Source organism: Melospiza georgiana, chromosome 12, assembly GCF_028018845.1.
Source record: "Melospiza georgiana isolate bMelGeo1 chromosome 12, bMelGeo1.pri, whole genome shotgun sequence".
NCBI lineage: Eukaryota > Metazoa > Chordata > Aves > Passeriformes > Passerellidae > Melospiza > Melospiza georgiana.
In genome coordinates, this window is record NC_080441.1 from 6,571,984 (window position 1) to 6,585,921 (window position 13,938).

The 13,938-nt window shown below is 43.8% G+C and overlaps 1 protein-coding gene across 1 annotated transcript; it reads left to right on the forward strand.

The window, feature by feature from the left end:
* Positions 1 to 3,274: 3,274 nt before the first annotated feature.
* ZC4H2 (zinc finger C4H2-type containing) lies at positions 3,275 to 13,319 on the forward strand. Its single transcript, XM_058032996.1, has 5 exons — positions 3,275 to 3,461; positions 5,895 to 6,066; positions 7,310 to 7,482; positions 8,696 to 8,858; positions 10,598 to 13,319. The coding sequence occupies exons 1-5, from the start codon at positions 3,283 to 3,285 to the stop codon at positions 10,709 to 10,711; spliced, it is 801 nt and encodes a 266-aa protein (XP_057888979.1). The 5' UTR covers positions 3,275 to 3,282; the 3' UTR covers positions 10,712 to 13,319.
* The last annotated feature ends 619 nt before the right edge of the window (positions 13,320 to 13,938 follow it).

Genomic DNA, 13,938 nt, shown 5'->3' on the forward strand with positions numbered 1-13,938 from the left:
ATCGCCGCCCGCGCCGCACCGGGCCCGCGCCGCCGCCGCCCGGCCGCCGTCGCCCGGCAACGCGCGCGCCCCCGCTGCCGCAGGCGCGCGGCTCCGCGCGGCGCTCCGCGCGCTCCCGACGCCCGCGCACGCGCAGCCTCGCGCGCGGCGGCGCGCGCCGGCCTCCCCTCCTCCTCCTCCTCCTGACGGCAGGGGGCGCTGCAGGCGGGAACGGGAATCGGGAACGGGGACGGGGACGGGCACGGGGAACGGGAACGGGAACGGGAACGGGGAACGGGAACGGGAACGGGCAGCCCCGGCTGAATACCGAATGGCGGGGCCGAGCCACGGTTGGGCTCCGGAGGGGAACGGGAAAAGGGAGATGTGTCCCCTGGCGCTGTCCCCTCCGGCCATCCCATCCCTGCTGGAACAGCAGGAGGAGGCTCGGGGCGGGCAGATGGATGCTATTTTATTGCAATATCGTGTTCTCCCAGTTCTGCAGGTCACGGGGTTGGAGGATGAAATAAAGGACATGACCAAACGCAGGTATATTTAGGCACAGCTTTGGGATGGGCCAAGATTAACATGTGTGAGCACTTAAACCTTTACCTAGGCAGGATGCTGCGGCACAGGATTAATAATATTTGCAAATACTTTAGGCTTTGCGTAAAACATTGATATTTAAGGACTAGATACTTTAAAAATCTCAGGGCTAGCATCAAACTGATTTCTATCAGTTTCATTGTTGCTATACCTTCAGATTCCCAAAGCATTCTGAAACCAATACCAGCTTTCCCTTAACATATGAAATGGCCAGTGGAATTGGGGTGACCTACTCATAGGAAAAAAATCTATCAAATGTGAAGAGTATGTTTTGAAAGCTCAAAACCCCAATGGGATACGGAAACAATCTATTTCCAGTTCAGAAACTCAGTAGTTTAAAGCAAATTTCATTACTTGGAATGCACCACTTTGACTCATCCATTTTCTGATATTTAGGTTTTACAATATTGCTGCACGTTCTGCTTATGGTGGTGACTTGTACCTAATCCAGCAGTATAGTAACCCAAGTTTAGTTCTGTTGTGTGTTTTACTGGGGGCTCTTCTCCACTACTCTTTAATCTCTAATATTTCTTTAAATGCTATTTATTTCATAAAACATGTTGCACTTTTTAAAAAATGCAGTTAGAATATTAATATTTAATAGTTCGGTTATAAGGGTCCTACATTGCAGCACTACATCCAGACTTTTAGAATTAATTGCTGTAGCTGGGATAATTATCTAGGGAGAAAAAAAATTCTTCCCATTGGAATTGTTCTGAACTAGATTTGTTGTCATAATGCTAAAGTGTATGGACTGATGTTAGACTGCTAAATGGAAGCAGTTGGGGATTTTTCCATAAAAATTCAGTCTGTGCTCAATGAGGTAAGGGAGTATTTTAGGCTTGGTTTCATTCTGCATAATACTGCAACTTATTTTGAAATCTGTTTGCCTGTTGGCTCTTGGTTTAAGAAGGATCAAACAACAACAAGAAGGTTGAATTTTTCAGGATCAGCTGAAGTATTCTTTCAGATAAGTACCTTAGCTTTCTTTGAAAAAAATCCAGTTCATATGCCGGAAAAAACTGATCATTGTTTGCATCCAAAATGTATCAAAGTTCATAAATAGCACCAGAATAAATAATACATACCAGTGTGGTGATTTCAGATCGTATAAAGAACTGTCAGACCCCCTTTGTCTAGGAGAAAAATTGAAACACAGACATTAAAACACTTGACCAAAGGCATGAAGCACAAGTTGAATGCTACTAATTTGTATGTGCTGGGACTGCAAGTGTCAAACTTTTTGACTATTTTGCAGTGCTTTGAAATGTGAAGATGTAATATTTTCTCTCCTTTTTTAAAACATGGAGAGGAAAAATAACTGCTAAGGCTTGTGGGTGGGTTTACTTCCCAAGAACTTCCAACTGATTTACAACAGTTTGTGAAGTGGTTTTCTTAGTGTCATTCAAAGCAGAGTAAAGGAACAAGTTGAACTTGCATTTTCATTTTCAGCCTTCAACCTTTTAGATTAACTTGTAAAAACAAGAATCAAAAAATAGGATAAGCAGTGCAAAAATAGGCTGGGATTCTCATCACTCCTGTTTGAGGGCATTTTCCTTCTCTCCCTCTTGTCCTCACCCTGCCTGCTCTCCCTCCCTCACTGTCTTGGCAACAAGACTCACTGGCTGACTGTAGCTAACTTGTCTTCTACCCCCTCAAACCAATTAGTTCATCTATTTAAATCATGCATTGAAGAAGCCTGTCCCCTCTGAGCACACAGCTCACTTGGGGTTCAGTCCTACAACCTTCAATTTTTAAGGCAGCAAGAGTTTGCAATTGACTCAGAGTACATGAGGATAAGACCTTTTATGTTCTAATTTCTTTGCAAAAGCTGTAGGGTGATGAAGAGGATGCTGGTGCTATCACTGTTTTCCTTCATCTATCTTTTTTTAATTTGAAGAACACAACAATATAGGGAAAAGTCCTTAAATAATGGAGAAAGTAAATAAAACATCTATTCACATGTCACCATGATTTTTTAAGATTTTCTAAGCCTTCTGATGTTTAAATTCTTGTAATGAACTTTCTCACACACTTTCTGTAAATAACTTATTGTTTTGCGTTCTTTTATGGAGGAGGAGAAATTTGATGGACTCTTGGTTTGTCCAGTGTCATCGGAGAGGTGGCACTGTCACCCTCCAATCCACTGTCACTTTTGGAATTCTATAAATGTTGGAGTCAGAAAATAAACTTCCCCCTTTTTACCTTGAGAACAGCAGTGCCTGCGTGTCATGTTATTTCGTGTCCTGTAGTGACAACCTCTTCTATTCACAAACGCAGCTTATTCATTATCAGTCCCAGAAACTTGCAAAGATTGGATTTGGTGAGCAATTAGAACATTCAGTAGAAAGCTCAGAGCATCCAGGAGAAAACAGCATTGTAGTAGTAATGCCTAGAGCATCCCTTTTTGTCAAAGCCTTTAATCAAAATCACAAACCCATCAAGTGCATATTCTAACGAATATGCACAGATCTCAGAAGGAAGCCTCCTGCTCTTTTTGCACTCCTAACAACCTCTGGCATAATGAGGCGTGACAAATTGATTTAAAATGTACTTGCAGGAAGAAGGGCAGGCGAGCTTTGCTCTGCCTTGTGGGTGTTGTAGTCGTTTTCCAGCCTCTCTGCCTGGGCAGCAATAGGAGCCCGGACTCGAAGTCCCACAGCTCCCACTAGAGTTCTGCCGCACAGGCTCAGAGCCCATATGCGAGCAGGGGGTGACTACATTGTGTCTATTGTATGGTTTTTTTGTTTTGGTTTGGTTTCGGTTTTTTTTCCCCCCCGGGCATTTTGTGCCTTTCACAGGAGGTGTAAACCGGGAGTAAAAAGCATGGCAGATGAACAAGAAATAATGTGCAAACTCGAGAGCATCAAGGAGATCAGGTATGTTTGCTTTGTGCCCCATCGCTGACGCGAAGCAGCTTTTTCCTCGGGGGAGCCGAGGAGTTGCATCCATCCGAAAGTAGCTATTGTGCTGCTGAGGGAAAGAAAACTACCGCTGGCTTCACGACGGGAGCTCAAAACACATTTTTCTAAGCAGGGAGGGAGCATCTGCTGCTGGGAATCGCGGCTGGAATGCGAAGTGCAGGGCGGCAATGGTCGAGCATTTGCAGAGCGCAGCGCCGAGTGATGGCACGGGAGAAGGCGGAGTGCGCGGGGGGAAGGACCGAGCGGCGGCGGGGGAGTGGTGTCGGGCTGTGCAGGGGCTTCGCTGCTTGTTTGTTTGTTTTTAAGTCCTTTGAGTTAGTATTTCATATTCATGAGGCTCTGAATGTGTTATTTTGCCCCACTCGCTCCCGGGCTGAGAAGGAATCGGGTATGGCAAGGACAGCAGCGTCTGACACCCAAATATCCAAAGGTGGACGTGCCCTCGGGCAGGACCGGGCTGGGCAGCGCTGCCGGCACCGGGGTGCAGGACAGCCATCTGTCCATCCATCCACCCGTCTGTCCGTCCGTCCGTCCATCCGTACGCCGCAGAGGGCGGCGGTAGGGCAAGGCCCGCCGGGGAGCGGCGGATCCGTGCGGGATGAGAGGGGAGCGGCTGAGCCTCAGCGGCTTCTGCGCTATCCTCTCTCTGTCCCTGCCCACCCTTCCTTCGGGCAAAGGCGGGGAGCGACCGGGGAGCCCCGCCGAGATGTCCCTGCCTGCTCGGGGATGGGGACACAGCGGGGATGGGGACACACCGGGGATGGGGACACAGCGGGGAGGGGGACACACCGGGGATGGGGACACAGCGGGCACACCGGGGATGGGGACACAGCGGGGATGGGGACACACCGGGGATGGGGACACAGCGGGCACACCGGGGATGGGGACACAGCGGGGATGGGGACACACCGGGGATGGGGACACACCGGGGCTTTTTCATCCATGCCCTCCTGCCACAAGGCCCGGGGGCTGCGGTTCATGCCGTGCAGAGCACCGGGAATTTGCTATCCTTTGTAGGGTGAGCTGCAGGATGCTGTGGGAGAGGGGGCTCATTAAAAGCCAGGCAGGGTACCGCTCGTTCCTGCATCAGGAACCTTTTCCATAACTTTCGGCAGGGTGTTTCCACTCCTTGGTTTGGGGCACCGATTTTCAGCATTAGGCCTGAGCTCTCTGTTTAGTTGGAGCCAAACACCTTAGAGAGAGCAGAGGTTTTGAATGCAGCTCAGAGTGGAAGGCATGCTGACTGTGAAACCCAGAGCCATGAGAAGTGTTTGGGACATGACAGCCAGAGAGGGCTGGCAGAGAGAGGAGAGAGGGCTGGCAGAGAGGATTCCCAGCTCCCAGGTGATCACAGGCACTTGTGGCTGGTTACAGCATCTCTAAGGAACACTTTATTCATGGAACAAGTGAATTTGGCAGCAGAGTATGGGCCTCAGCTTTCTTCACACAATACCACAGAGGTGAACAAAGATCAAGCCAAGATATTTGCCTGTCTAGTATCCCCAAACTATTTGAGATGTGACAGTGTAAGAACAATGATTTTGTGCTCAACAGGTACACAGGCTCTGTTTTAGAAAACAGATCTAAGTATGGCCTACTACAGTGTGTGGTCCAATTACTGTAACACTTATAGTAATTTTTCAGTGAGTGGTATCCTGTATTTGGAAATTTACAGTGCATTCAGTTTTCTAATCACACATTCAAAGGTGAAGTATTAACTGCACTTGACGGATTTTTGCTATTATTTTGTGGTATAAGGTAGAGAAAAGGTGATGCTTAGCTTTAGTGTACAGTGAAGTATCAAACAAGTTGCTTGAGTGTATTTTAAATAAAAAAAAATCAGTGTCGAAAAGCCAGTCCTACTTGCAACATTGATGTCCATTTTGAGTCACCTTTAACAAAATCTGATCAAATAAACCTATTTATTCATTGAAGCTTGCATTCTGTGAAGAATTTCCTTCAAAACAAACATGAGATTTCCTTATATTTACAGATTCACCTTTGATAGATTTAGCAGACTTTATTTTAATCTGCATTTCATGTATTCTACAGACAGAGGCTTGGAATATGTAGCCATAATTAATTGTCCAAGTGACTGACCATGCTTTCTGCCATGCTCTTCTGGTCAAAACCTCACAACATTCTATTAATTTCATATTTCTATGCAAGGATTCTCTTACCACTGAAAAGCTCAGCAAAAGAGCTGGCATTAGAATTCAGTATTCTCCTTGTATTCACCCTCTCTCAGACTCATTTCGTCTCATTCTTGTCTATTGCTGCTATTGCCCTCTTTCCTCTACCTAATCCCATATAAACTGACACCCCACACAAATATGTGTCAGTGACTTACTGTTGTCTCTCTGTGTTTTAATCGTCACCGGGATTCAGGAATAAGACTTTGCAGATGGAAAAAATAAAGGCAAGACTGAAAGCAGAATTTGAAGCCCTGGAGTCTGAGGAGAGGCACCTGAAAGAATACAAACAAGAAATGGACCTGCTGCTGCAGGAGAAGATGGCTCACGTGGAGGAGCTGAGGCTGATCCACGCTGACATTAACGTGGTGAGTGCCGGCCCGGCTCAGACACTGACTCAGACACAGCTGCACGTGAATCATCCCCCAGCTTGTGGAACTGTGCACGAGGGAAGCATCACCGGTTCAATACGTGCACTTTACAACACCATCCTGGGATCCTGCAGAGAGTGCAAAGCAAATACACCTCAGGATAATTGTTATTTCTCTTTGTAGGGCAGGATATTTTATAATGCTGGCATGATAAGCTGTTGCACTGAGAGGATAGATAAGATAACTAAGCCTGTTGTGGCTGTGACTTTACCAGAGCCACAGTGATACCACACCAGCTGTCCCATAGAAAACAGTTCTTCCTGTTAGTCTGTTCTCATTTAGCACACAGAAACTCTGGCAGCTAGGTGGGACTAGGAGATTTTGAGAAAATACAGAGTGTTTGTTAAATTCTTAGTAAGAGCTGACCTTCATCCCACAGTGGAATCACCAAACATCAAAAAGCACCAGCTTGAAGGGAATTAATACAAAAAAGAGAAAAAAGCAATTTGTAAACAGGGAAGATTAGCCAATTAGAGGGGCTGAATTTGGAATATATTTTTAAATACATTTTTAATGTCATATTAGAGCATTTACATGGACGTTTTAGCTCTGAAGGTATCTGTGTTGCACTGGAAGAAAAAGGCTCCAACAAGTGAAAAAGTACAAGCTATGTACTGGCTGTGCAGACTGCATTTATTTATGGCTTCAAATGTCTGTTCCCCTGCCCAGCTGCACAACCTCAGCCTCTGTTCCATCCTCCTCTCTTTGTGCAGTCAGATTGTCTTTTTCTCTGCTGCTTTTCCCACTTGCTGCTTAAGAGAAGCAGAAACCTTTCCTTAGATTGTTTGTTAACTTCTGCCAGTCAGTGTTCAGGTATCTTAGAAACACAGAAAATTAGTTTATCCTACTTTAAGTTCTTTTTAATGTCTCTTGAGAGTCTTCCATAGCTCCTCACTTGCCAGCTTTATTTGTAGCCTGTCTCTCTGCTTTTTTTGTTGTTCAGAGGGTCCTATAGGTTGAGTGCACTTTTTAAAAATGAAAATGCATCTCATATGTCACTTTCTGTTGCTTCTCCTTTGCCCATTTTTCATCCTCCCAATACCTTAAGTCTTTGCTTTACTATTTCATTGTCTCAAATCTCCTCCAACTTGAGTGAGAAAAATCTCCTGTTTCTGGTCCAATCTGCTGCTCAGTCAGAGAGGAACAGCTCTTTAAATGCATGCCCAACCTGCTGTTTCAGATGGAGAACACCATCAAGCAGTCTGAGAACGATCTGAACAAGCTCCTGGAGTCGACTCGCCGGCTGCACGAGGAGTACAAGCCCCTCAAGGAGCACGTGGATGCCTTGAGGATGACCCTGGGTCTGCAGAGGCTGCCAGACCTGTGTGAGGAGGAAGAGAAGCTGTCCCTCGAGTAAGTCTCCAAAGCAAACATTGTCTGGCCCTGTGCTTTCTTTCAATTCTACTGGTTATTTTCTCATCTTAATTTTGTTGGTAGGTGGAAAAAAAACAACCCTAGAGGTAAGCATGAAAAACACAAGTTAACAAGAAAGGGATGTGGAGGACATGTGTTTGATAACATTCAGTCTGAATTTGTTTCAAGTTAAATTTAGGTTATTCCAGGCTACAAACTCTACATACCACATGCAAACATTTAAGGGTGGTTGTTAGCCTTCTAGGTTTTATACTCTATGTTGCTTTTTCTATATTTTTATTTTTCCTTGAAAATTACTTCTTTAGCGAGCGATAGCAGGAGGCAATACATGAGAGGGATGCAAACCAGGTGTTCTTCAGTTGGGTTGTGCTGCTCCTAGTCAGTTTTACTTTTTGCTGCCTGCACATGGCAGTGGCTTTTAGCCAAATACCAGTGACTGTCAACAAGTTTCCCTGAGATGTGAAATGGATTTGGATAATAAATCACAGTCTCATTTTTACATATAACCTAGGCAGGGCAGAGTGGCAGAATTAGCTACTATTCAAAGAACAGTGTCCTTTGCTTAATAGACCTTTGCTTAATAGTTTTAAATGCAAGGGATGTTTTAATAAGCATGTACTGCTCTTATTGCCCAGCACAATTAATATATATACTTTTACAATACTATACAGTATAAGTACAATTACTATAGTACTATTATTATATACAATTAATATATATTTTATATATATATTTACACACACATACAGTTTTCAAGATTTCCCTTGTATTTCTATAGAAATGTTGTTTTACATTCCAAACACCTTGACACTACAAATAATGTATTGATCTGTTTATTAATCTGTTGTGTGCAAAAGTTATTAATTTTAACAGAAAAAATAGAAAAACTGTTTGACAGAGGTGCATCTGAAGCTGTTGCCTATTTTTCTTCTGTACATGTCTGTCTGTTTTTCATCTTACTGGATTTACATCTAGTCTGGAATCTGGCTGAAGTGTAGAAATGCAGAAGGAAACACCACATATTCTATTTATGAACCAGTCAATGTGTAGGCAATTTGGCAGTTTGACTCTAGTGGAGGAACACGATAGGGAAATGTGATCCACTGTATTTTAACACCAAATATCCTTTACAGACTAATGAAATACTGCAGAAGGTGGTTACATTTTTTTTGTTTGTCATTCTTTTGTCTAGCTACTTTGAAAAGCAGAAAGCAGAATGGCAGACAGAACCACAGGAGCCTCCCATCCCAGAGTCTCTGGCTGCAGCTGCAGCAGCTGCCCAACAGCTGCAGGTGGCCAGGAAGCAAGACACCAGACAGACAGCAACTTTCAGACAGCAGCCACCTCCAATGAAGGTCAGCAGATGGAATGTGCTCGGTTTTCTCTTTTGTCATTGGAATGCATTATGTTCAGAAGGTGATTGATGTTTGTGAAAAGGAAAAATTACGTGTTCTGATTGCGATTTTCCTTGCAGTGGTTCAAAACAAGAGCAAGCAGTAGACTAAAGTAGTAGCACCAGTCATCAACGGTTAAGGATAAGAATCTTTTAGGACTTAAGAGTCACCCTCAGCAGAGATGTAGGCACTCCCCATTCCTCTTGTGTCTCACAAGGGAGCAAGGCATGTAAGGAAGAGAAAAAACTTGGCAAAAGAAAAAGTAGTGGCTCTTACTTAATGCCATATGGAGTCATATTAAAAACAGTGCACATATTTTATGTGGGAAATTACCAATGGTATAAATTACCAGGAAAAGCTATTGCTTCTGCACTAGGGATCTTCATGAGTAACATGTGGATTAATGTAACATAACCACAGGCAATTCAGTGACAGTTTTACTGAGCTCCTTATGTAGTGAGAAGAGTTAAGTAGTTACATTGGGGTATTCCTCCCACCCAGGTTCCAGAGTCACTAAGAAAGCAAACTGATGTAGGTACACTCCAAAGTAATATACTTACTATCTGTAGCTAGGCAATTGAAAAGCCATTCTGCAAGTAATAGGCTTCAGTCAAACATAAATTACAGGGCTTAGTCTGGAGCAAAAGGGCAGAGTTCTGTACCTGTGTTAAATATGTGGAATTCATCCAATCACCTACTCCTGCCTCCAACTCTGTGACACTGCAGTTGGCCATCACTGTAACTTCTCTGACTCAGTGAGCTATTAGGCAGGTAAACACCTTTAAAACATCACTGTAACCTTTAACACAAAATAGAATTTAAAGTTACTGGTACATGTGTGAGCCATATGTCTGCAGAAATGCAGTTTTAACTCAATGAGATGCTCTGTTTTTCAGTAAGCCTGAAATTACAATCCACATAACCTAGGTAGTATAGAATACAGCAGCAGTCTGCCTTTGCAGGCAAGGAGCCTTGGTTTTGTCTGTACTGGAACTCAACAACTCTAGGACAGTCAGGATGCATGGAGATGAGAGATCTCTGAAGCCAGGTCAGGAACTTGGGGTTTATTGCAAAGGGCCTGGGTGCAGGGCCCTGCTGGGAGCTGCCAAACACAGCTCAGAGCAGGCCCCTGAGAAGAGAGGGGGAGAGAGGATGAGAGGGTGAGAGAGTAAAAGGGTAAGGGAGTAAAAGGGTAAGAGAGTAAAAAGCATAAGAGAGTAAGAGAGTAAGGTTCCCGTTACAATACAATAAAGCTTCTTCTGTGTTGAATATTCTAATTCTCACTAACCAATCTAGTACAAGATAAAAATCCTATAGCATTTCCATACAGCCTATAAGAATCATTACATTACCACACTGTGTTACATTTTAAACCCTAAAAACTCCTCTTTGGGCCCCTTCTGCCAAGCTGGCAGGGTCTGCTCTGACCCTTGGGCCTGTCTGCAAGCAGAGGGTGTTGTTCCATCAAAAGGAGATTACCTTCACCTGGCCACACCATTGTTCTCCAGTTGTTCAGTAACTAAGGCTTGGTATCTCAAAGCTTGCCTTCATTTCAATCTCGCTTATAGTTTCCATATTCTCAAAATCTTTTGCCAGGCAATCATATTTATAAGGCATTCCTGTTTCATCTTCCCCAACAAATAACCTGTGTGCCAAGGCCACTTTGGTGTTTGTAACCAGAGGCTGCAATTGCATTTCAGGCGTGTCTGTCGTGTCACCAGCAAATCCACCGGAACGCGCCCATCTGTCCCCTGTGCAAAGCCAAGAGCCGCTCTCGGAACCCCAAAAAGCCCAAGAGGAAACAGGATGAATGAAATCCAGAAGATTGTGACCAGCTCCTGTCCCAGTACTCTTCCAGTAGAATGGCAAATTTGCCCAGACTTTGCTGAATTGCAGACTCAAGTATGACTGTCTCATTGTTTTCTATTTAAATGCAATGTAAGCACAATGATCCTGCTCTAAGTTCCTTCCAGTCTTTAAGATTTGGTTTTAGGAAAGTAAATATTACTGGTGCTACAGTTTAACATTTCAATTTCTCCATCTTTTGTACTCCTAAACAAACTGGAATTCTTTGTGCAAGTATCCTAAATGTCAGGCTATTTCTCTTGATCAAATGTGATTACCACAAATGCTTTTATGTTCCCTTTTTGAAAAACAGATGTTACTAAAAGATTATTCTGTTTTCTCCTGATAACAGGGGACTGTTTGAAGTGCTGAAAGAGCAGACTGTCTGTTTGTTTCACTTAAGAACAATTTGTTCTCCAATCTCATAAGACTGGGTAGGTTTGGGTATCCAATGCAACTCTTTTTAAACAGAAAATGTTCAGGGAAAAGGAGACTTGTTATACAGAAAATCAGTGCACTAAGGACACACGTGGGTTTTGATTTACTGAAGCTGATTGTACCATTCCCTCAAACTTGACTTAAAACTTGAAAAGGTGCTGGCTGTGTATGAATTTCTAAAAATGATGTAATTTGTCATGCTTTAACATCTTAACAGGTTATTCTTTTCAGTAGTCAAAAGACTGATTGACTTAAGAACAAGGCTGAAGTGAACTGTATTGGTGGTCCTCCTAGTCTTTATGGCTGACCAATGCTCTGTGGTTCTCTAGGAAACATGCATGATATATCCCAGATCTCTGTGTGCACAGACTGCACATCACCCATTCTGCATGTCCTCTGTTCCTGGTTTCTACAGCCAAAATCTGGCAGACATGTCCTCCACTGGAGCATAGGAAAGTTCAGGAACATGCATGAGGAGCAGTGTCAACTAAAAATTATGTATTTCACCAGAACCAACAAGCTTTGGTGTCACTGTCCTCCCTCAATCAAAACTTTCTAATTTTCTGTCTTTTAATAGGTCATTTTCAAATAAGCTTTACTTCAGGCCAGTTTGTTTTCTTATTCCCTGTGTGCCAAAAGAACCCTGACTAAAGTATCTGGAGTTGATCACTCCCTGTATGTCTTCCCTTTCTTTCATGTAATTTAACAACAGTTCTTGCAGTGGGGAGGATGGCAATGATCCACTTACAGAACTGGCACCTGAAATTTACTCATCTCTAATCCCAGTTTTGTGACCACCTCTGTTGCCTAAATTGATTTCAAGTGTTAAATATTCTTTTCACTAACTCTGGGACGCAGGATCTGCTTGATCACACTTCTCTCTTTAGCCCAGGTTTCTCTCTATATTATGTTAGAGTGGTTATATTGGGAATTTGGCTTGTTAGACAGGAAGAACAGGGAAGCCCCAAGTCTCTGCTCCAAGAACTTTGCCAAATGCTGGCAACTGTAATAAATCCACGTGATGCAATTTTGCAGGCCAAATCACATACGTGGCCATTAATTTCCTAAGTCTGCCACGAAGTACACGGGTGATTTGCTGAACATAGTCCTAAAACTTGAACCAGGTTCAGGAGATATACCTCCATTTTAATGTTACATAGTCAATATCTTTTAATGCTACAAATCAACATCTTTAATGTTTTAATGTTACAAATCAACATCTGTCAACAGCAGACACAATGTGAACTATCTACCCCTGAAATTATGTGAAAAGCAGATTCTGCCAGCTGAACTACAGGGATTTGGTCTCTGAGATAGCAATAATGGAAGAAAGTCTCCATGCTCCAAATGGCAATAGTGTGTTATGTATGTTTTGTAGCACAAATACTGGATTTTACTGTTCCAAATGTCAGGGTGGTCTCATGCTGTGTGCCCTGTTCAGAGCAATTCCTATGGAGTTGAAGGGAAACTGCACAGAGTTAAAAGACAGAATGTGGGCTTCCCCAGAGTGCATACAGGAGAGCAGCATACTTTGATGGTAGTTGTACATAAATTTAAGAAGTAGTGACAATGAAGTGGGTGAATGGTCTGCAATGATGTAGTGTGAATAGCAGGATTGATTTGTACTTACAGTTCTGAAATAGGTAGGGTTAGTCATAGTTGTTCTCACTTTCCTGTTACTTTGCCAGGTTCTTTCTTTCTTGGGAGATCCCTGAACTGAAGTATACTTAAGGATGCATCATTTACTAAGTTAGTACAACAGTTTTGTACTTTTACTTTTTTAAACTAGTTTCATGTTCTTTTGTGTTTACAAGGTTAGAGTTTGGTTTATGGTTTTTTTAAAGTGAATCTGACACACTGTGTTTGCATCGACTGTACTAGTATTTACAATTTTTACATCCTTTACAAAGGATATTCTGCCATACGAATAGCATCATTGCTGAGGGTGAGTGTAACTGGAGATGAGTCAGCAGGGTGCCCTGGCTGCCAGAAGGGCCAACCACAGCCTGGGGTACATGCAGCACAGCATTGCCAGCTGATTGTCTCACTCTGCTCTGCACTGGTGGGGCCTTGGGGCAGTTTGGGATGCCCCAGTGCAGGAAGGACATCAGACTGTTACTCTGGAGTCACCTGTGTGACCAGGACAAAACCTCTGAGGAGCAGCTGAGGACACTTGGCTTGTTCAGTTTGGAGAAAAGAGGGCTGAGGGGTGCCCTCATCACAGCCTACAGCTTCCTCCAGGGCAGGAGGAGGTGCTGATCCCCCTCTGATGACCAGCAACAGGACATGAGGAGATAGAATGAAGCTGCATTGAGGGAAGCTCAGATTGGACACCAGGAGAAGGTTCTTCTCTGAGAGAGTGCTTGGTCACTGGCCCAGTGACCCAGGGAAGTGGCCAAGGCACCAAGCCTGTCAGGGTTGGAGCATCACCTGGATTTCACTCTCAGCCATACAGTTTAATGCTAGGCAGTTGGACCTGATGATCCTTACGGATCTCTTCATACTTGAGCTATTCTATGATTCCAGCCATTTCAGGAGATAAAATATGTGTTATGCATTAGGGGACCATGGGGTGGGGGCAGGGAGGGAAGCAGTGTCTCTCATAGGGAACGAGTTCTCTTTTCTCTCATGGAACAATCACAGAAGTTTACCTGAAGAACTCTTCTCGTGACAGCCCCAGGCTCTTTTCTCCCAGGCAACTCTCTCAAGAGACTGGAGGAGTAATTATGAAATATTGATTTCTTGCTATTCAGACAGA

Bases quoted from the DNA above. Each gene is read 5' to 3' on its own strand.
- ZC4H2 (XM_058032996.1), top strand. From the start codon at position 3,283: ATGCGAGCAGGGGGTGACTACATTGTGTCTATTGTATGGTTTTTTTGT. The intron at 7,483-8,695 runs GTAAGTCTCCAA...TCTTTTGTCTAG, and splicing joins GAAGAGAAGCTGTCCCTCGA to CTACTTTGAAAAGCAGAAAG. The intron at 8,859-10,597 runs GTCAGCAGATGG...ATTGCATTTCAG, and splicing joins AGCAGCCACCTCCAATGAAG to GCGTGTCTGTCGTGTCACCA.